The sequence below is a fragment of the Thamnophis sirtalis genome, unplaced genomic scaffold (genome assembly GCF_051295495.1).
Source record: "Thamnophis sirtalis isolate CommonGarterSnake01/CBP01778 unplaced genomic scaffold, rThaSir2_p1.2 scaffold_3, whole genome shotgun sequence".
Lineage (NCBI taxonomy): Eukaryota > Metazoa > Chordata > Lepidosauria > Squamata > Natricidae > Thamnophis > Thamnophis sirtalis.
This window is the reverse complement of record NW_028261383.1, coordinates 30133991-30157823: the sequence shown is the minus strand read 5'-3', so window position 1 is coordinate 30157823 and position 23833 is coordinate 30133991. Positions and strand designations below refer to the sequence as shown.

General features: G+C 42.3%; 1 protein-coding gene across 1 annotated transcript; it reads right to left on the bottom strand.

The window, feature by feature from the left end:
- Positions 1-12243: 12243 nt before the first annotated feature.
- On the bottom strand, positions 12244-21909 carry LY6G6C (lymphocyte antigen 6 family member G6C). The gene is made up of 3 exons (XM_087707776.1): positions 21852-21909; positions 15230-15340; positions 12244-12807 (listed from the first exon to the last, which is right to left on the bottom strand). The coding sequence occupies exons 1-3, from the start codon at positions 21907-21909 to the stop codon at positions 12602-12604; spliced, it is 375 nt and encodes a 124-aa protein (XP_087563902.1). The 3' UTR covers positions 12244-12601.
- Between the last annotated feature and the right edge of the window lie 1924 nt (positions 21910-23833).

Genomic DNA, 23833 nt, shown 5'->3' with positions numbered 1-23833 from the left:
AGCTGCTGGATAGCCCTGTTGAAAAATTTCCAAAGAAAGAAGCCAAGATAACATACAGAAACTAGCAGGAGAAGATTGAGAGTGCAATTCAACCTACCTACATCAAAGGAAGCCCTTTCAATCAATACATCTAGACCTCTTCAGAGGGATGCCTGAATTAGCAGTAAGAGAGACCCCTCCACCTCAGGTGGCTATGGTTAAGTGGGGATCCAGTCACTTGGGGATAATCATTAAATCATGGTTTAATGAAGGTTAACTCAGGGGTGTCACATTTGATTTCATTGAGGGCCACATCAGGGTTGTGTTTGACCTTGGGGGTCCAGGATGGGCTTGGCCAGCTTCACGTCACTGGTGTCAGGGGCACCTACAGTGGCCTAAGTGCTCTGCCAGTGAAAACAGGCTCCCAATCTCAGTTTTTGGCTGGAACGGCCTCCTTCAACCCTCTTCCAGCAAAAATGGAGCTTGGGAGGTCAGCCCCCCCAAGTTCTGTTTTCGCTTGCAGAGGCACCGTGGCCTAGTCCTTCACTGTTTCCAGGGCAGCTCTGTGGGCCATATCTAAGCACCCCACGGGCCAGGTCCAGGCCCCGGGCCTTGAGTTTGACACCCCTATGCTAGGTATATCTAAAAAGAAGATTTGATGAGAATGATCATGGATGGCAATGGAGGAGATAAAAATGATCAAATATTATGGCCAAAATAAACAAAACACATGACTGGAGAATGTGGGCATCGATCCCACCACCTCTTGCATGCAAAGCAAGCACTCTACCATATGAGCTAATTCCCCAGCTCCAGCTATCCTAGACCCACGAAACCTCAAGAACTCAGGATGCAGAATCTAAAGAGATTTTTTAAAAAATGTCCAAATAACCTGGCAAAATGGAGCAAAAGGTTGACTAGCAGAATGCAGCCATTGCTCCTCCTATCTCTTGCATGTAAAGCAAGTCAATGGTGGGTTGCAGGCCATATGCCCCAGTACGGGTGTACCGGTGCCTGCTGGAAGCAGCAGCCACCATACCGGAAGGGTATTTTGAAGGGCCCGCCCGCCCTTGCTCCTTACCTGTATTTGAAGGAAACGGGCCATCTGCGCATGCCCGTGCAGTGTACACCATCTGCATGACACTCCGCTGAGCAGCTGGAGCATCACAGGCAGTGGGTGCGCATGCGTGTGCAGCGCACGTGCCCGTGGTGCACGCCTGGCTCCCGTTGCAGCGTACCAGTTGCAACAGGAGCCGAAACCCACTACTGAGGTACTCTATCCTTTGAGCTGATCACACTACATCCTAATAGTTCTGCTCCATCATTTCTCAAGAAAGAGCCAGAATCATACAGGGTGGACTGGGGTGAATCCACCCAAAAACTTTCTGATGAAGGTGGGCATCGATCTCACCATCTCCTGCAAGCAAAGCAAGAGTTTGGTATTGCCCCTAATGCCCAACTGCCTGCCTGGACTGCTTTGCAACAGTGTAGAAATTTAGGGTAATATGCACAATTTGCCTGGAAGAGGATTTTCTGTAGGGAAGCCAAAAGCAAATAGAGATTAACTGGAGAATGCAGGTATTGATCCCGCTACCTCTCGCATGCGAAGCAAGCGCTCTACCATTTGAGCTAATTCCCCAGCTGCCTGGCCACCTTGTTCTATCATATTACAGTATCTCAGGACAAGAAACTGGGGAGATGAAACTAGTCCAATTCTGGCCAGGTCCTCTGGAAATGACCAAGGCACTAATGACAGTGGTGGGTTTCAAAAATTTTTGGAACCTCTTCTGTAGGTGTGGCCTGCTTTCCAGGTCCACTGATGGAACCCCTTCTAACTGGTTCAGTAGATTTGACGAACCGGTTCTACCGAATAGGTGTGAACTGGTAGGAACCCACCTCTGACTTCTGAACTCTATCTGGAAAAAGTTTGAGCTGGGACATCGTGAGGAATTGGACAAGGTCCTCACATTGGTAAGCTTTGCCACCTGAATTCTGAATCATTTCCCTTCTGGGTTGATTAAAGCCTCTGTCCAAATAGTGGTTCATGAACCTTTGAGGGAGGGAGGATTCTGCCAGCTGTTGAAAGTGTCAGAGGTGTTGCTGCCCCTCCTCAACATTTCATCCTTGGACTTGACTGTATTGGGTAGCTTTCTTTGAGTTTTCATACTTTTTTGAGGGATAAGGTTCGGTAGATTTGACGAACCGGTTCTACCGAATAGGTGCAAACTGGTAGGAACCCACCTCTGCACTGATAGAACCAGTTTGGGGGCATGGCCGAACTGGTAGGAACCTACCTCTGTTTCCATCCCATCCCCACCCCCTTGATGGAAAACGTTTACTGAACGGGGGACTTTAAAGACATGGAAGATGAAGTCTTAATCAATGTTTAACAGGACAACAGAGCGCATAAATATTTTTTTTTGCAAGAAGCGGCAATACAGGTATTTTGTAGAAGAAAAAATGTAAGTCGGACCAGGGCTCAGATTCAAAGCAAAGCATTTAAAGGTTTCCATGTTGATTCTCCTTCTAATTTCTTCTTGGAGTCACATTCTGCTCTTGCATCACTGAACCCTAACTGGATAATACTTGAGAGATGACATAAGTTTTGGACTATGGTTCATCTTTGTATTTTACTCGGGATTTAACAGACGAAAACCCTGAAATCTATTCAGGAGTCCATGTTTCATAACGCTTACTTAAAATAATATTTGAAGTATTGTCTTTATGAAACTGAGGAGCAAAGGAGCCCTGTGATTATAGTCAGAAGCTCTTTATTACATGACAAATGATCAGCTAGAATGAGAATCATGTCAGAATGGGGGCAGGGCAGAAACTCAGAGGATGATCAGGGAAGGACATCTGTGTAGGAGAATCAGGAGAGAGAAGCAGATGTCCGTCTTGTTGATGGAAGATTCTTCCAAATAAATCCCTCTCTTGGAGCTTGCTAAATTGGAGGCATAGTATTGCACTCTGTAGTATTGCAGCACCGCACAACATGTTTATAGGTGGCACCTCTTTTCTGTTTTGTAATCTTTGTTTCATTGCATTTTAAGTCTGCATAGTCAGAGGTGCAACCAGCGCCCCAGTCTAACAAGAGGTTACCTGTATTGGGAAAGGAAGGATCATTTTAAAAATGGATGTGGGGGAAAGGGGAGAGAAAGACCAAAGGAAAGAGAACCCCTTGAAGTTCCACTCTACATCCAGCCCAGTAACATACCTCTGTAAAAGCCTATCTTGAAACAATGTTCTGTCTCGCAAGCATAACAAAGGGTCCATCCTCCAATAGTAGTCATATACTTATCATAGCACCAGAGACCATGAACTGTAACACAAATGGTTAGTATGACTGAGAGCTGTCAACTGCAACATGGATTTCACACGTTTTATATCAAAAGATTATTATTATGCTTTATCACGTAGTCAGAGAGATTTAGCATTTTTATCCACCTATTGAGTCGTTCCCAAGGATCAGGTTGTTTGATGGTGATAAAGGCATCGTCACAAGATACAAGCTGCCTTTTGCAATTGAACCATAGTAGTTTTATCAGTGCCTATGATGTTCCCAACCCTCCAAATATTTTGGTTTTGCGCACAAGAGACCGACTACCATTGGTACTAGGTTTGTTTCTCTTTTTCCATAGTTCTTCCATTTGCAGGTCTTTGTATTGTGCAACTTTTCTCCCACTTCTTCCTCATCTATTCTGATGTCCCCACGGATGATAACCTGCCCTATCCAGATTTTTTTTTGTCTTTCTTATTTATTTTATTTATTTAGGGAATTTTTATTGCTGCCTGTTCACACACGGCAAGATGGCTTATAGTATAATATAAATAAATATAAATAATATAAATGTAAATGTAAATGTAAATGTAAATGTAAATGTAAATGTAAATGTAAATGTAAATGTAAATGTAAATGTAAATGTAAATAATATAAATGTAAATGTAAATGTTTGCACAGGAGGGGGAATTTTTAAAGGCCCAGTGAATCCAGAGGAGGAGTGTGTGTGTGTGTGTGTGTGTGTGAGAGAGAGAGAGAGACTATCACTAAGTGTTGTAGCTTCTGATTTTTGATGAATGTATTCTATTTTATTTTTCTTTATGTACACTGAGAGCATATTCACCAAAGACAAATTCCTTGTGTGTCCAATCACACTTGGCTAATAAACTATTCTATTCTATTCTATTCTATTCTATTCTATTCTATTCTATTCTATTCTATTCTATTCTATTCTATTCTATTCTATTCTATTCATTTCTATTCCACTCTACTCTATTCATTTCTATTTCAATTCTAATAAGGAGTTTAGCTTCTCTTGAAAATTTAAGCTAGCATAAGGCATTATAATGCAAGCTAGCTTTAGCTTTCAAACAGTTCATTTAGTGACCAAAGTTACTGATGACCATTTTTCACACTTAGCGACCATTTTTCACACTTAGCGACCATTTTCAGCGACCGTTGCAGCATCATCATGGTCACGCGATCAAAATTCTGATGTTTGGCAACAGATTCGTATTTATGATGGTTTCAGTGTCCTGGGGTCATATAATCACCTTTTGACAAAGTCAAATGGGGAAACCAGATTCACTTATGTTACTAACTTATCAGCTGCAGTTATTCACTTAAGAACTGTGGCAAGAAAGGTGGTATAATGGGCTTAGTGACCAAAGTTACAATGGCATTGAAAAAAGTGACTGATGACCATTTTTCACACTTAGTGACCATTTTCACACTTAGCGACCATTGCAGCATCCTCATGGTCACGCGATCAAAATTTTGATGTTTGGCAACAGTTACAATTTATATTTGTAAATTGTAATTATGTTGAAATAAAAAAAATATTACAATACTATTTTTGCGTTATATGAAAATTTTTGTTGCTGCTTATAAAATTTTTAATGAAGCCCCCCCCCCCCCCCCGGTCAAAGGTGTCCCACTTTACCAATCTGAAAATCTGGTCACCTTAACCTAAGCACAATCATCCATTCCAATTTCCTTCAGAGCCTGGTGAGTCCCTCCTCTCTAGGTCACTTTCCTATGCTGCCATTCCATCCAGGGCTGCTGGCTCCTGTGTTTTCTACTGGTCATGTAAGGACCTGTCTTGGGTGGTGTGGCGGCCTAGAGGTGGGGCTCTCACCTCACAGTCAGGAGGCTGTGAGTTCGATCCTTCGTAGAGGCAGATATGTCTCTCTCTGGGCACAATGAGAATCTATCTACCGAACAAAGTTCCTCATTGGTGACAGGAAGGGCATCCAGCCAGTAAACACTCAGCTCCATTCAGTTGCCCAGATTCCACCTCGCAAGGGATTACAGGGTCACTAAAAGAAGATGATGTAAGGACCGGTCTCAGCTAACTTCTTGAGAAAGTGAAACTCTTGAAGCAGTTTGCATTTCAAAAGGAAATTTTACGGTGAGATAGTGGGAAGAGGTTGTCTTTGAGGCACTGCAACCTTGAATACCAGGATGGAATCGGCTGAGAAAGAGCTGGTTCAGATGGGCTGATGTTCCTCCCCCCCCCCAAAGCTTCCTAACACTCCCCCCCTTCAGAATGACAGCATTCCGAGAAGGACGTGACAGGTCGGAAGTTGCCATTTTTGGAGTATAGATAGTCCTCGATCTACAGCTATAACGGAGCCCGAGCATTAGCGGTTTAAGCTGTGATGCTTGAAAAATAGTGTCGTAGTACAAGATTGTTGCTAGCTTGATTCCATGAAGCTGAACTATCTGGTCTTGTTTGGTATGGAGTCCAATGGAGGGGCAAAGGAGTGGCTGCATTGGTGTAAAGGGAGCTAAACTGGGATGTGGGACTGAAGACATCCATGAATGTGGACATTTAGGACAGGAAAAGCAAGGCAAACTTTCCTTCTCAAGTAGCCCAAGGCAGCCTCGACTGATCTAACTTGCCTTCCTCACGTTCAGCTCTTGGCCCACGACAACCCTAACCCTAATCCTTATCACTTGCAATGGGGTTTAACAATATCAAACTAAAGTCGTGGTCTGATCTTAATCTAGTTGAACCCAGACCAACCTTCACAGAACTTTCTTCTCCAGATAGTTGTACCCCAATATATCAAAGGATCATGTTCCCTTCTAGAGCAGAGCTTCCTTCCCAACCCTGCTGGTCTTCATGTCTACTTCATGTCTACTTCTGGATCAGCCAAAATCCTTGCAAATGTCATACGCCATGCAAATGAGCTTCTATATTTTAAGGGAAAGAATCAAATCTCAGCTAAAGAGTTTCCAAATACAACTTCCCTAAATATCAAAGACCATTACTTAATGACTTACCTGTAGTGCTGAAGAGCAGGGCAAAAATCCCCAAAAGAAGAATCTTATTCATTTTGGTTTTCAAATGAATGGCTTCTTTGCTGGAGAGAAGGAAATTTGTCTCGGGCAAATGTACGATTCAGTGGATGCATTTTATCCACTAAAATGAACACGTGTTCAGTGATGGCCTGGGTGGAGTTTCAAGTTCTTTGGAGGTGACGTGTCCATGTGTCCATGGAGATCTTTCTCAAGCAATGTTCTTCAAGCAAAAGTACGGTACAATCTATAATGTGGTCTTTGCTAGGATTATGAGAAACAGAAGGTGATTTGTGCTAAAATACATAAATATGTATTTTGTTAATGTTTTCCCCCTAAGCCAGATGCACAATGCATCCAAAGCCAATATAGTATGAGTGAGCACAGGAATTGTAGGAGTGCTCCTATTGAGATACTTGCCTGAAAAACAGTGGAGAAAGGGAGGGAGAGAGGATGGCTGGCATGACTAAATGCTGAAGGTGCACGGAAACCTTCCCACCATAGGTGGTCCCTATTTTTTCTACTTGCATTTTTACATACTTTCGAACTGATAGGTTGGCAGAAGATGGGACAAGAAACAGGAGCTCACTCCATTATATGGCAGTAGGGATTTGAACCACTGAACTGCTGACCTGTCTGATTGACAAGCTCAATGTCTTGACCACTGAGCCGCTGCGTCCCTTGGGACTAGTTTGGACAAAACTCAGCGGCACTTTTTTGTGCAGCTGTTGATAAAAATAGGATCGCCAACATGATTGTCAACATCCGATGATGGATATGGCACAAGAAGAAGATTTGTTTATATATGTGATTCATTTTGTAAACCATTGTAGAATTATTAAAAGGAAAAAAATAGAATATATATTCCATTGGAACAGAAAAGAACAAAAAATCTATGATTGGTGATTGACATATATTAAGTGATTGTCAAAAGCAAGGACAATGATCAAGAATCAATCCAGAAATATGGGACAGGACAAATTTGATCTATTGGTTGTTTCAAACTCTGGTGTTCCTTCTAGAAATGGTATTAGAAAATTGTAAATGTTGTATCCAGATATTATTTATCCTCCCCTTCTCTGAAGCTCTCCTTTCTGGCAGGAATAAAACAGTTAAGGAGATGAAATTGTCTTGATGGATCCTTTGTGTGAGTTTCCTTACATGAACTGTCCATGTCCCTGACACCCATCCTTGTCAGTTTAGAAAGAGCCCAAGAATGCCATTAAATCATGAGACCCATATTAATATAACTTTCAGGGGAATATTTAATAGGGCTGTGCATCTAATTTAGTTAATTGCTTTTGGCATGGAAAAAAAAGGAACTGCCAGTAAATATTCTAGAGCTGTGGAGCACATCAGGAAAAAATTTGAAGAAACATCCAAGACATTAAAGCAAAATTCCTTCCATATTGCCCCAGTATATAGAATAATAGAATTGAAAAAGATCTTGGAAGTCTTCCATTCCAACCCCCTGCTCAAGGCGGAGACACTATATCATTCTGGAGAAATGGCGGTGCAATCTCTGTTTCAAAACCTCCAGTGATAGAGCACCAGAGGTGGGTTCCTGCCAGTTCTAACCTCTTCTGTCGAAGAGGTTCCACAAGTTTACAGTGCCGTTTAGAACCGGTTCCAGCTCCCTCCCCCTGCCTGTCCGAACATCATCAAGATGAAGAGCGAGAGGAGGAATTCTGGGAGTTGAAGTCCACAAGTCTTAAAGCTGTCAAGTTTGAACACCCCTGGGGTTCTTTTTTTCTAAGGGTTGGGGTGCAAGGGTCTTGTAACTTGACAGCTTTAAGACTTGCGTGCTTCAAATGCCAGAGTTTCTGAGCCAACATTTTGGTTGCTAAGCAAGAGCATTGTTAAGTGAGTTTCACCACATTTTACAAATTGGCCACGCCCACCTAGTCACATGGCGAGCAAGTCACTCCACAAAGCAGGCCACACCTACAGAAGAGGTTCTAAAAATTTTTGAAACGCACCACTGTAGAGCACCCACAACGTTTGGAGGTAAACTTTAAACTTTTCCACTGATTAATTGTCATCACAGTCAAGAAAATTCGTAGTTCTAGGTTGGATCTTTTCTTTGTTAACTTTCCATCTGTTACTTCTTGTCCTGTCCTCAGGTTCTTTGCAGAACAGGTTGATCCTCTCCTCTTTGTGACAGTCCCTCAAGTACTGGAAAACTGATATCATGTCACCCATAATCCTTCTCTTTGTTTGACTAGATATACCCAGTTTCTGCAACCATACCTCATTATTTGTGTTGTTGTCCTCTGTCCTCTTTCTAGAGCCTCAGTATCTTTTTTTGTATTGTGGTGACCAGACCTGGACGCAGTATTTCAAGTGTCATCTTACCAACACAGTATAAAGCAGTACCAACTCTTCATGTGACCTTGATACTCTCCCTCTGTTGATGCAGCCTAAGACAGCATTGGCTTGTTTGGCAGCTGCTAGATACTTTCAAAATCCCTAATAAAGTGTTACACAAAGAATCAGATGACTTAATCCTATAATAGAAACTTTTACCCCAGCTTCAGATAGCCACGAGTTGTGAGAAATGGCTTTAGTTAAGATTGGGTTGAGAAATTTGTGGCCTCTAAGGCATTAGGTCACCCCCAGTTCTACTCCTGTTGTGCACAGAGCACACATTTGGGCAAAACTTTCAATTTTCAATAGCATCACTTCTCCTGTTTTAGCCAAACTGGACATGTTTGAAGAATACACATCCATGCTGCCTCTTTTGAGACTCGAAAATACGTGATGGGCTGAAAATACGTGACCCACCCATCACATTCCCAAAATTTACTATTTACCTTTAAGCAACTGCAATCTCCAAGTAGAGAAAAGTTAATGAATGATAGCTCCCTCATTTTCCTCTCTCCTCTTCCAAATTAAACCAGGAAAGGAGAGCTTAGCTAAAGAAGGTGCATAAAAAAGTTTATGGTTCCAAGAAATTGACTTCCAAATCTTTTTGGAAGCTTGATTCTTTGGATATAATTTTTGGGAAGAACATGACATACAGTTTAGTTAACAGCTTTTTCTCAGAACATGAACAAGGAGAATTGCCTGGCTTTAAAGTACAGGATGGATATCCCAAATGCAAATATCCTTGTCCTAAACCTGTATAGTCTTGCTAATATTCATCCATCTAACTGGGAGTTTGGAAAGATGTCTGAAATCCAAAGTTATATGTCTTGTCAAGAAAATAATTAGAAGGTTATACACATGAAACGGGGATGCAGTGGCTCAGTGGCTAAGATGCTGAGCTTGTCAATCAGAAGGTTGGCAGTTCAGCAGTTTGAAACCCTAGCACTGCATAACAGAGTGAGCTCCTGTTACTTGTCTCAGCTTCTGCCAATCTAGCAGTTTTGAAAGCATGTAAAAATGCAAGTAGAAGAAATAAGAACCACCTTTGGTGGGAAGGTAACAGCGTTCCGTGCACCTTCGCCATTTAGTCATGCTGGCCACATCACCACGGAGACGTCTTTGGACAGTGCTGGCTCTTCAGCTTTGAAACGGAGATGAGCACGGCCCCCTAGAGTTGGGAATGACTAGCACATATGTGCGAGGGGAATCTTTACCTTTATCTTATACATGAAATATGGAATGAGGAACTAGAATAGCCCATCTGGGAAATCACTGGATCCAAATCTTAAGAAATGTAAAATATACTTCTTATGATGTAAGTACAAAATTCATTCATCAGAAAATATTATTTGATGTTTATTGGACTTTCCCAGGAATGTGTTTAAAAAGATGGATATGAGGTTTTTTTTAATGTTCAAATTCTAGGAGATATGAGGACTCTTTTTATATAGTCTTGTCCAGCCACAGCTTGATTTTGATTTAAATTAGAGCATCTGTTATATAATTCTGAATGGGAGAGGGGGGATAGCATTAATATGATTAGATATTTTTCTCATGTTATGAAGAGCATTGACTTCATCAAACTAGGAGTTCAGCAAATAATCTTTTTTTCTTCTTATGACTCTGTAATTCCTTGCTTCATGGTGGGTTCAGGACAACTGAGTAGAGCGGTGAGTTTACTAACTGGACACCCTTCCTGATGCCACATGGAGTTCACAGCAGATTCTCTGCACTCTGGTAGAGAAACAGCTGCCTAGGATTGAACTCTCAACCTTCTGAATGTGAGGTGAGTGTCTTCACCACTAGGCCACTACACCACACAGAGTTCTGCAAAGAGAATAATCAATAAACAAGATAACAAAAAGCAATTATCTTCCTGATGTTAAGGGGTAGATTCAAGATATGTACTCATTCTCAATTGTTGACAATTTTAGTTTTTAAGTGAGACTCAGTTTGTTTCTATATAGATTGAATGGTAAATTTAAGGATAAATTTCTCTCTGTGTGTAAAAAGAAGGCAATTCCAAACACTTTAAAAACATGGGTGATTTATCAGGAAGTTGTTGGAATCAACATTGAAGACACAGACTTGTGCACACTCACACATACATACCTCTGATAAACCTGCATGGGATCACAAACTACATGTTATTTTTTAAAAAAAACAAAAACCCAAAGGTCTTCATAACTTTTCTGTGAGATAGGTGGCCATTAAAAAATTGATTAATAAATAAAGTAATAAATAAACTTAATACTAACAAAAGAGAATATTTGTATTCTCCTTTTCATCAGGGCTGAAACAAAGGGTCGACGTTGGTACACTCTGAGCTTGGTTGTTTTCTTGTAGACGTTTTCTTCCACAAACTAGGTAATATAATCAGTGCTCTGATGTTTGGGTAATGAAACATTTGCCAGAAAACAAACAAGCTCAGAGAGCACCAAGGACCCCTCATACAATTAATAATCCCTTCCCTCATAGCTAATTGTAACAATTTTGGGCAGTGAGACGATCCTACAAATGGACCAGATATCTCTATGCTCTTTACAGCCTCCCTTGTACATGAATGTTCAGAATATACCTGAAAAAATGCAGGTAGTATTCAGTATATTAGTTACCTTTAACCTTGCTCTTATCTTCTTGAGGATCCATTGTATTCTGTCAAGATGACAGGTCCCTGTTCTGAGGGATTTACAATTCGCTATGGAGGGAACGAGAGACTTTGTAGATGGAAGAAAAGTTAAGGATTAAATGAAAACTGATCCATATTTATTTCTGTGGCACATATGCACAGGGTAAGTACATAGACCAGGGGTGTCAAACTCAAGGCCCAGGGGCCGGATCCAGCTCACGGCGTGCTTTGATCTGACCCACAGGGCCGCCCTGAACAGTGAAGAGCCAGACCACGGTGCCTCTGCCAGCAAAAATGGCCCTCCCAAGCTCTGTTTTCACTGGCAGAGGGTTGCAGGAGGCTGCCGCAGCCAAAATCGAAGCTGGGAAGCCATTTTCACTGGCAGAGCACTCAAGCCACCAACACGAGTGATATCGAGCTGGCCATGCCCACCCCAGCTCCCCAAGGTCAAACACAATCCTGATGCGACCCTCAATGAAATTGAGTTTGAAACCCCTGACGTAGAGCATGGATCCCCAACCCTTAGTCCACCAAGCTGGTTTCTGGTGCCCTAAAGCTGAATACACAGAATCCATAATTATTCACGTTTAACCCCCTTGGGTTTGCTTTCACTATCTAGTTGAGTAGAGGGGGTGATCTTCAGGCAATGGTTGGATTTTGAAAACTTGCCCGGATTAAAACAACATGTACAAATATGAAACACTCATTTTTATTGATACTAGCCAAGGCTGTCAGTCCTTTCAACTTACCAAACCAAACATTTGTTAAATAACAAACAAACAAGAAACATAGCCCGTGGTTTTATGGTCTACTGAGAGTTGGCCAAGTCTTCTCTTTCAAATATATGTTTTATTGGTACTTTTTTTTTCATTAAAAACATTAAACACTCCATGTCTATCTGAAATTTTCTCATTATAGATAGGAAAAAACCAAAAGCAAACCAACAAGGATAGTGTCTGCTTGATAAGCCGTCATTCAGAGCTACTCAGTTAAATCCAGGTCCAGGTCCAAGATGCCTTGCTGAAAGATTACTGGAGGGAGGGAAACTCTGTTGTAAACATGGGTTTGCTTAACACATCTCACTTGGCTAATTTTACACGTTCATCAAATTGTTAATGAACAAGAAAATGCACCACACAAAATTTTCCTGACAACAGTAGAATCAACATTAAGATGGTGAGGGAAGGCCATTGCCGGGTTTCTGAATTCATCTCTTTGGGCATGAGTGTGTGAGAGACTGGGGTTCTAGGGTTGCAACAGGATGAGAAGAGCATAGCCTTCCGCTATTGTTGTTGTTGTTGTCGTTTTGATTGATTTATAAGTTAACGTGTGAGCCACCAACCAAGTGCCAAGCTGAGGCCAGTAAAGAGGGTGAAGCTAGGTTGGCCGACCACTCCCCCATTGCATAAGTCAAACGTACAGCAAGTGCGATTGTAATTCAGGTCAAAAACATCATCCCTCTGTTCGGTCTTGTTGCAGAGCTCTATCATTTTGCTGCAGTCGTGCTTCGTGAAAAGCTTTAGAGAGCCTGGTGGGAGAAGAAGCGAGGAAAGCGAATGTTAAAAGCTAGGACCTTTGCGCCATCTTGAGGAACCTATGTGAGAAGACACCTTTTGAAAACTGAAGCTTTTGAGATCTGCTTTACTTATGGGTGGTTTTACCAAATGGCACCTCTTGCGTGAGTTTAACTGGATTCAAAAGCTAAGCAGGATTGAGTCTGGCTAGAGTTTAAATCAGTAGTGGGATTCAAAGGTTTTACTGCCAGTTCTGTGGGCGTGGCTTTGTGGGCATGGCTTTGTGGGAGTGGCAGGGGAAGGTTACTGCAAAATACCCATTCCCTCCTCACCCCATTAACCTGCTTTCCAGCTCCTTCCTCCTGTTCAGGACAATAAAAGAAGATCAGCTAGGAGGTTGGGAGGCAGTGGGGGCGGGGCCAGCCTATTTGCCGGTTCTCTAAACTACTCAAAATTTCCACAACTGGTTCTCCAGAACCTGTCAGAACTGGGTGAATACCACCTCTGGTTTAGATGCTACAGCAGGGGTGTCAAACTCGATTTCATTGAGGGCTGTATCAGGGTTGTGTTTGATCTCATGGGGCCAGGGGTAGTAGTCAAGGGCATGACCAGGATGGGTGTGGCCAGCACAACATCGTTTTCCACCACGATTGTCTCTTGCAGCCCTCTGCCAGTAAAAATGGAGCACATGGCCTCCCTGGGCCTCCGTTTTTGCTAGCAGAGGGATGCAGGAGGCTGTTGCAGGCAAAAACAGAGTTTCGGTGGGCTTTGCATGGCCTCCCTAGGCTGCGTTTTTGCTGGCAGAGGCAGTGTGGTCCAGTTTGCTGTTTCCAGGTCAGCCTTGCAGGCCAGATCTAAGCATCCAGCAGGCCTTATCCAGTCCCTGAGCCTTGAGTTTGACACCCCTGTGCTATAGTATCAAGGATTCTCAAGGCTGTAGGCAATCCCAGGAAGGTGACAAGCATCCTTAAAGAATGTCTATGGAGATCCTTAGTCATCCAGGTCATGGTTGTTCCAAGGGTGCTTTTACAAAAGGCAGTTGGAGTTTGTTGGTTTTCATTAAAAAACAAAATTCATTTGCCTTTTGAAAAAGCATCTTTGGGACATCCTCAAAGAAAACATTGATCATTTTCTTATTGTTGCCAAGATGACGGCATCCTTGTGCCCAGGTAGTCCTCAGGAACTGAATCTCCTTTACTTTATTTATACATCTGTCTATCATTTTATTTCCACTCCATACTTCAGTCTCAATGTAGTTGAGGAACTGGGCTACTGAGAGATTTCAAGTATTCCCCTGAAACAGGGATGGGCAATAAACAACTTATAGGTTACTATAAGCCCAAACCATGGTGTTAGCACAAGGAGGTTTTTAAAGAGAATCGGGTAGCTCCTATTTAACCCCCAAAATTGTGAACGCTGTTTATATAAATGAATCGAAATATACTCTTCTTTTATATAAAACTAGAGATGTAAATATATGCATTTAGGTTAACTCCCTGCTTTACTTCCAACTGACCCAGTTCAACCCAGATTTGTCTTTCCAACATTATTGATGTTCTCCCTCGAACTTTGCCCAAAGCATAAGAATTCTGCTCTAAAATAATCTTTGATCCTTGGTCATATTTCTAATGAAAAGATGAGAAATCATTAGCAGCCTCCAGTCTTCTTCAGATCTTCTCCAACCAGGATGACAACAGTGAATATGCTTGTCAGTACAGTTTTGATGTGATCAGTTCAACTTCCTGCCTTTTTAGGCAAGGAACCCTTGATAAAAGTAGTGGGATCCAACAATAGATTTCATCATTTAAACAAACAAACAAACAAATTTTCCTCTTGCCTATCTATGTATGGGTGATATGGCCACTTAATTTGTAATATCATCCTATCCACTAAGACAGGGGTGTCAAACTCAAGGCCCAGGGGACAGATTCGGCCACCGGGGAGCTTAGATCTGGTCTGCGGGGCTGCCATGGAAACGACAAAAGACCAGCCCATGGAGCTTCTGCCAATGAAAATGGAGCTTGGGAGGCCCCCATGTACCCCCCCCCCGCCTCCTGAGCTCCGTTTTTGCTGGCAGAGGGTTGCAAGAGGCCATTGCAGCCAAAAATGGAGTGCAGGGGCCTGTTTTAGCTGGCGGAGTGCTCAGGTCACCAGAGGTGCCCCTGACATGAGTCACGTTGATCTGGCCATGACCACTCTGGCCATGCCCCCCCCCCCGAGGTCAAACAAAACCCTAATGCGGCCCTCAATGAAATTGAGTTTGCCACTCCTGCACTAAGACCTTTGACTGCTACAAAGAGGTTGGAAATGTCCCCCAGAAGCCCTTGATAAAAGATGGGTCTTGACGTTTCTTGATGGCTCCCAATGCTCAAAATCTATCTCTCTCTCTCCCCCCCTCCCTCCCTCGCCCTTCTCTCTCTGTGTCTCAAATTGTACCTCTATAAACTCTGGTCGTCTCACACTGCTCGCCTTCTTTCGTTCGACAGGGATCATCAGAACTAATACAAACATTGCCAACTTTAAACTTGCAAACATTGCATATAAGACCTTGACCTGCGAAGAGAGAAACCAAAAGAGAGAGATTAGTTCAGTTTGAACAGAGGAGTGGGAACAGCTGGGTAGGCAGCTTGTCATAGTTGCCATGTATCTAAGAGTGCTCTGGCTGCCACCTACTGGTCCATAGTGGTACTGCTTAATAGAGTTACTGGGCATCGGGATACACCTATCCAGCATAATATGGAACTATCATATTTTTCAGAGTATAAGATGCACGGGAGTATAAGACGCAGGTTTATATGCCAAGGTTTTGAAGAGGCAAATTTAAAAAAAGGTTTTGCACTCTGCAAACCGCTCAAAAACAGCCCGTCCCCCCCCCCCAAAAGGCATGAATAGCCTTAGGAAGCTTATAGAAAGGGGTGGGTTTCTCGCCCCGTTCCAACCGGTTCGGTTGGAACGGGGCCGGTGGCGTCCTCGTGCACGCGCGTAGTGCATGCATGTGTACTAGCGCCTGTGCGATGCTCCAGCTGCTCCTGGAGGATTGCGCAGGCGCTGTATGTGTTCTGCACATGCGTGGAAGCGCAGAACTCGTCAAAACCAGATAAGAAACGCGGGCGGGCAGGTGGATCCTTCGGCGTTCCCGGAAGTTACTTACTTCCGGGTTAGCCGACCAACCGGTTCGCAGGAACCGTCACGAACCGCCTGAAACCCACCCCTGCTTATAGAGTACTCCTGGGGGCTGAGGAGGCAAAATTGAGCAAAAACCAGTCCATTTTTCACACATTTCTGCCTTCCCCAGTCTCCAGGAGCTCTCCGAAAGCCTTCTATGGGCCTTGGATGGCCATTTTTGAAAAGGGGATGGGGTTTTGGGAGGCAAGAAATGCTGCAATCAGTGTATAAGACGCATCCAGATTTTCAGCCCCTTTTTTGAGGTAAAAAGGTATGTCTTATACTGCAAAAAATACAGTACATTAAAAATACAGTTAATAGGAATAGCACTTACACTTATATACTGCTTCACAGTGCTTTACAGCCCCTCTTTAAGCAGTTTACAGAGTCATCCTATTGCCCCCAATAATTTGGGTCCTTATTTTACTGAACCTGAAAGGATGGAAGGCTGAGTCCACCTCGAGCCTGTTCAGGATTGAACTCTAGGCTATGGGCAGGGTTTGCCTTCAATACTGCATTCCAACCAATATGCCACCTTAAAAATTGGCAATTGTTTTTTTTTTAAATGCCTACTCCAATTCATGTGCATGAAGTTATGACGGGTTTATTTTATTCCTCTTTTACAGATGGTTTGACCCAGAGTGATAAACGCCAACAGCCTGTAATATACATCAGTCTCCACCACCCCCAAAAAATATTACTCTCACACATATGAAATCCCTGCATGAACCTTGAGAAGGCTGGCAGGTGAATCATGCTGGGAGCAGCATACGTTGGAAAGAAGAGAAAGCTGGAACGGAGCCCAGAACATTATTATCAGATAGACTGTGGCCAATTGGGAGGGGGAAAAAAAATCTGAAAACAAGTACTGGGGATGCCAAAGGCGTGGTCCAGCTTCACTTCCCATTAAGGGAAGATTAAGTTATTAAAACCCAGCAAGGAAAATAAGGCACTGTCTTTTCTCCACCCAAGTTTTTTTGGGGAGTGGTTGTTTTCTATCACGCTGTGGTGGTACATGAGAATCCTAAGCTTGCCAAATATGAGTGGAAACTGTAAGGTGAAAAATCAGGTACCTTGACTGAGTCACTGCTGGTTTCCATCCTGGTTCACTAGGAGGTGGTTTTTCCAGCAAAATCGTTCCAATATATGGTCAGATGACCACAGGAGCTGTAAATGTCTGTAAATCCAGACATACTACTAAGTGTCCAAAGTTTAGTCATATGACTGGTGAGCATAGAAACTCTGAATCTAGGTCATAAGTAGCCCCAAGGCAGATCCATAGTAACTATGAAAAGTTGCCAAGTGGCCTATTGAAATGCCTATTTTACCTTCTCTCTCTAAGTTTACATCCTAATTTTCGCCTTTCCATTATTTACACTTTAATCGATAAATCCAAATCTAAAAATCACAAGATCGTTTTTTTAAAAAAAAGAACAAATCTATAAGAGATTGGATTTAGTTTTTACCTATTTATAAAGGTAAAGGTTCCCCTCGCACATATGTGCTAGTCATTCCCAACTCTAGGGGGCAGTGCTCATCTCCATTTCTAAGCTGAAGAGCCAGCGCTGTCCGAAGACATCTCCGTGGTCATGTGGCCGGCATGACTAAATGCTGAAGGTGCACGGAATCCCTTTACCTTCCCACCAAAAGTGGTTCCTATTTTTTCTACTTGCATTTTTACATGCTTTCGAACTGCTTGGTTGGTAGAAGCTGGGACAAGTAATGGGAGCTCACTTCGTTATGCAGTACTAGGGAGTCGAACAGCTGAACTGCCGACTTTTCTGATTGACAAGCTCAGCGTCTTAGCCACTGAGCCCTTTTACAGGAGCTGTAAATAGCTGTAAATCCAGCCATATTACTAAGTGTCCAAAGTTTAATCATGTGACTGCAGGGCAGGGTGAGCATAGAAACTCTGAATCTGGATCATAAGTAGCCCCAAGGCAGGTCAATCGTATGGAAATATTAGAATGCGCAGAAATGAACAGCCTAACACTTGCTATAAAGGATAAAGAAGAAACTGAATATTTTTTGATATGGGACATATTCTCTCAATGGTTAGATAATAGAAGTTAGAAAGGAGGACATATAATTGGAGAAAATGGTAAAGAAGAGAGTTGTTCCAGAAGATGATGTCAAATGTTATGTATTAATGTTATTATATTATTAATACGATGGCGAGGAATTATAACATGAAAGATGTATAATATGATTATTTAAACATAACTGTACCCAGAATACACACACTGAATGTTATATAAATAAAACAAATAAAACATGGGGGGTGGGTGGGGGGAAGCTAGGTCTATCATAACTATGAAAAGTTGCCAAGTGACTGGTCATGTTGAAATGCCTATTTTACCTTCTCTCTCTAACATTGCATAATAATTATCTTCTTTTCATTATGTACACTTTCCAATAATCAAATCTATAAATCTCAAGTTCATTTTTCCTCCCTCCCCCAAAGAATGTCCATAAGAGATTGGACTTAGTTTTTACCTGTTCATAGATCCATCCTAATTTTGAAAAAGAAAAGGACAGTCAATAGCAAATTCCATTTATTGCTTCTTTCTGCATCGCAACCGATATCCCAAAGGTGCTTTTTTCCCCCGAGGCAACCGGACTCTTGTTTTTCCTTTGAAGACGTTTCGCTTCTCATCCAAGAAGCTTCCTCTCTTCTGACTGGATGGTGCAGAATGGAAGGATTTATACTCCTTGCAGACAGCTGGACATTTGCATTCTTTTAGAGAGCCGTTGGCCTCAAGAAGTATAAATCCATCCATTCCCCACCATCCAGTCAGAGTTGAAGAAACTTCTTGGATGAGAAGTGAAACGTCTTCAATAATAATAATAATAATAATCCAGTTGCCTCTTGAAAAAGCACCTTTGGGACAACCATGTCTTGTATGACTGAGAATCTCCCTAAAACATTGCAATCAAGAGATTGTTAGCCAGTTTTTCCAGGGAGTAGCATAGAAATATAATACCAAAAGTAAAGAAATAAAGTGAAGAAGTAAGCAAACAATTAAATATGCTCCCAATGAAACTTTGGTTGAGTTTCTTTAATATCCTTAGCAGATATATTAAACTGAAAAGAGGAACCAATGACCAACATAGCCAAATGGAAGAGGAGGGATTTCCATCGGCATTCTGAAATTTTTGCAAGTGTAAATTAAGTGGCAAGACTTTCTCTTGAGTTTCTGTCTTCTACATAGCTGCTAAACTATCCTCTTTTTCAGCTGGATATCTGAACAAAGGAATGGACAGTTGAATATGGATACCAAAATACTTGGGAGTAGTCCCTAAAACCTGTCCAAAAATTGCTGTCAAAATTGCGTTGGTTTTTTTTTTAATGAAGGCAAAGAGCATGATGAAATGCATTGGGCAAGCATATAAGCTCTATTTACGTAATTAAGTTTAGGCTAGTTTGTATAATAATCATAATTGTTTCATTTGTTTGCCACCCAACTCCAAAGGGGTGAGGTCCACTGTCTTAACTCTGACTATTTTTTTTTAACAATTTGATAATGATGATTTGAAATAAACAAGCTCTTTCATAGCATGCATTTCGGGAACACCAAATCTAGCTGTCTGTAGAGGTTCTCGGTCATCCAGGTCATGGTTGTGCCAAAGGTGCTTTTTTTTCAGGAAGCAACTGGACTTCCTTGTTTTTTGCTTTTGAAAATATTTCACTTCTCACCCAAGAAGCACCTTTGAGACAACCATGACATGGATGACTGAGAATCTCTACAGATTTTTATCTATACAACTTGGGACGAACACCCTTTGAATAGTATGGGAGTAGGAATAGATTTCCAGAGAGAGAGAGAAAAAAAAATTGCAGGAACCAGGAGGATTACTCAGGTTACCCTGAGGACACAGATAAACCTCCAAGTACTTCAAGGACCCTCTAAAACAGTGGTTCTCAACCTGTGGGTCGGGACCCCTTTGGGGGTCGAACGACCCTTTCACAGGAGTTGCCTAAGACCATCGGAAAACACATATTTTCGATGGTCTTAGGAACCGAGACACCAATTTTATGGTTGGGGGTCACCACAACATGAGGAACTGTATTAAAGGGTCGCGGCATTGGAAAGGTTGAGAACCACTGCTCTAAAAGGATGCAAATGTCCAGCTGTCTGCAAGGAATATAAATCCTCCCATTCCCTTCCATCCTGCCAGAGCTGAAGAAGCTTCTTGGATGAGAAGCGAAACATCTTCAAAAGAAAAAACAAGAAAGCCCAGTTGCCTCCTGAAAAAGCACATTTGGGACAACCAAATCTATCCGCAGCTGTGACTGTATACTGTGAGATTTACTTCTTAATTAGTGAGCACTGCAAAGTATAGCTCAATTCTCCTGCAATTCATTCATTCATTCATTCATTCATTCATTCATTCATTCATTCATTCATTCATTCATCCATCCATCCATCCATCCATCCATCCATCCATCCATCCATCCATCCATCCATCCATTCTACTAGGCTTATATGCCACTTCAATCATTTACCAACTTTGAGTATCTTATAATTCTACTATGGGCTAACAGGATTCAAATAACTTATTCTAAGAATATGTTAGAATAAGAGCAAACAATACAATCCAGAAATGTAACCCATTAGCAAAATATGGTTCTGGTAAGGATACATAAAACCCCATATAGTATATACTCATCAACAATTATTCTCTCACTCCGATGGCATAATCTGATTTTGCTTTCCTAAATAGTCTGCATAAACTAATCCACATGCATAAACTGCAAACTATTTCTAGATATTTTTTTTTAAATAAAGGGAAAAAAATATGTGGCTCCTTGATTTGGGTATAAGGCATCTAATGATAACACTTTTCTAAGCTAAAAATTAAGTGAAACAAAAATATAGGTACTCCAGCAGGATTGTCTATATTTAGTTCTTGGATAGGAAATTAGGAAAATCCCAGGCTATATACTAGATTGAACTGTGAAAAACTTGCAAGAGGCAGGGGAAAATCCCTTTCACATCCTTGCCAAGAAAGACGTATCTATATAAATAATCAGAAATTGAATTTAACCCTGGGGACTTTTTATGTTTACCACATCAATCTTTCTTCCCTTCAACTAATGGTCTGATTCAATCTAAAATATTGTGGAATCCCACCAGTGGCAACTACGTTAATTTACTCCATGCTATTACCATCCTGCCCAAACAGGCTATATTTTCATTGGATTTATCTAACAAAATTGGTGCACAGGAACCCTACAGAGAAGATAGTGGTGTTTTTTTCAGAAAAAAATATTGATTGGTTTTGCAATTCTGAGTCCTTCACAGCCTAAAACTGTTGTTAGATAGATTCAAGTGGGACAGATAAAATACAGATAAAGCAAAGTATTAGAAACAATTCCCCCTCCCCCAATGTTGAAATACTTAATCTAATAAACCATCTGATTGCTTCCAGCTGTTATGGATTGCAATTCCTAGAACAGTGATGGTGAACCTTTTTGGCACCAAGTGCTGAAAAAATTGTGCAGAAACATCACACCTGCATGTGCTCATCGGGGCCACGCTTTGGAAAAGCTGGTGCGCCTGCACACCTGACAATCAGCTGGCAGGCGTGCATGCACACATTGTTTTTTGGCACTGCCATGCAAGGGGAGGTCAGCTGATCATCACACACGCATGTGGACCAGAAACCTGGAAGACAAACAGGCAAGGCCGCATGTGTCAGGCAACATGGCTTCGCATGCCACTTTGGACACGCATGTCATAGTTTCATCATCACAGTCCTAGAAGATCAGATCATCTGGTAGTTATACTCCAGAACAGCTGGTGGATTACTGGTTGTCAAATCCTTTTCTCTAGCAGAATAGTTATCTTTCTCTTTTTCTTCTTCTTCTATTTTTTTTTTTAATCTTGGCACTTACCAACTGTGCAGAAGATCAGAATAGAAAAACCGAGGAGAAGATACTTGTTCATCTTGATAAGTTTCACAAGCGAGCCGGTAGGAGGTGAGAAACGTTCCAGTGAAAATGACAAAGAGCCAAAGAACAACTTTGACCAAGCTTAGATCTGCAACTCTTTCAAGCAGCTTTTGAAGATGGGCAGGGTTGAAAGGAAGCATTTATTCTCACCGAGGCTTTGAGGAATAGCCAATTGAATAGCTGGCCGAGGATTGACAAACCTCAGTTTTGGGGAATTGCAAAACAGCAACCCAATCTCATATATTAATGACATTCCACAAAATAAAAATTCAGGACAAATTTAATCAATGAGGCTTTCTTATTTTCAAAAGAGGATGCTACCAAGAGGGGTACTACAGCAGGGGTGGGCTTCAAAAATTTTAGCAAGGAGTTCTCTGACCAATTTCTGGGTTGGTGTGGCCATGGTGGGCCTGGCCTAGTTGGTCTACTGCACCATGGGGGGCATTTTTGCCCTCCCCGGGCTCCAGAGATTTTCATTGAGCCTCCGGAGGGCAAAAAGGGCCCTCTTCTGGTAGGCCCGTTTTTTGCCCTCCCCAGGCCTCCACATGCGCCCTGCATTTACCTGCAACCAAAATGGGATGTGTGAGGATTCCTGGGAGGGATGGGGCGGGGTGGGGTGGGGCGGATGTGGCCAGCCAAGAGTGGGATTTCAGGGTTCTCAAAACTGCACAGAATCTGACCTAGAGGTTCTCCCGAACCCCTGCAAACCCCCAGCAGCCCATCCCTGCGACTGTAGTCTAACTTATCTGTGGGGGGGGGGAGGGGGTCAAGAAGAAATCTATTGCATTGATTGATTGACCTGTGCTCATTACCAATTTCTCTCCTTCTTCAAAAGGCTTTGTCAGCTCCGGCGCTGCCATTCAGGGGAGAAACCCGGGCCAGCTGCCAAGACTCACCAGGCTTCACTCCTACACAAACAGCCGAGTAAATCTACAAAGCTAGTGATAACTGACTGACAACAATCTACGATTAATTGCCAGGTGGTGTTTGGTTTGGGTTACGAGGGGATGGGTGTGTGCATGCGCGAGGTGCAGGTTATCCTAATTACCAATGTAGCTATAAAAGGTGTGGGGAGCATGTGGGGGCAGCTCTGACAATTTATTCATTGCCTTAGTGCTTTGTTGGTCAGTTCGTGCCGAAGGAAGGCTACAAACTGCATTTCAAACCATTTCTGTGTTTGGCTGTTTTCATTAACCCTTCGGAGCCCGACATACTTTTAACCTTCATGCATCTGGGATCCAGAATAGTTCCTGAATTGTCTTCCATCTCCACATATTCGCTTGTGTCCCCAGAACCAAGACATTTGTGAGAGTTCCTCTTGTTGCCAGAAGTTTTAACAATGGCCATAAAACAGCATGGTCTTTTGCATTATACCTTTTAGAAATTTTTCCCTATACATTCTAGAACCATGATGGAGAATCTATGGCACATGTGCCATAGGTGGCATGCGGACCCATATTTGCTGGCACACCAGCCATCAGCTCTGGTGCATGCCAACTGATTTTTGGCCTTCCAGAAGGCCGGGGGAAGCCATTTTCGCCTTAAAATAGCCCTAATAAGCCAACCCGGAAGTTCAGAAACAAGCAAAGGGATTGTTTCTGAACTTCTGATTGACCCATTGGGGCCATTTTCTGCCCTCCGGAGACTTTCTTGGGGGGGGGTGTGTGTCATACACACATGCTCAGATGGGCAGGAAGGATTGAATTGATATGGGGATGCATGCGCGCACGATAGCATACATGCACACAATTGTGGCATGCCATAAGAAAAAGGTTTGCCATCACTGTTCTAGAATCTTGAATAGCTTTCCAGAAAAAGCCACACCCCTGGTTGTTCTTTGATGGTTGGGAAAAGGGAACTTCAGTCTATCAGCCAACACACTCAACAACAAAACCGCACAGCCTTTTTCAAGAGCCTAC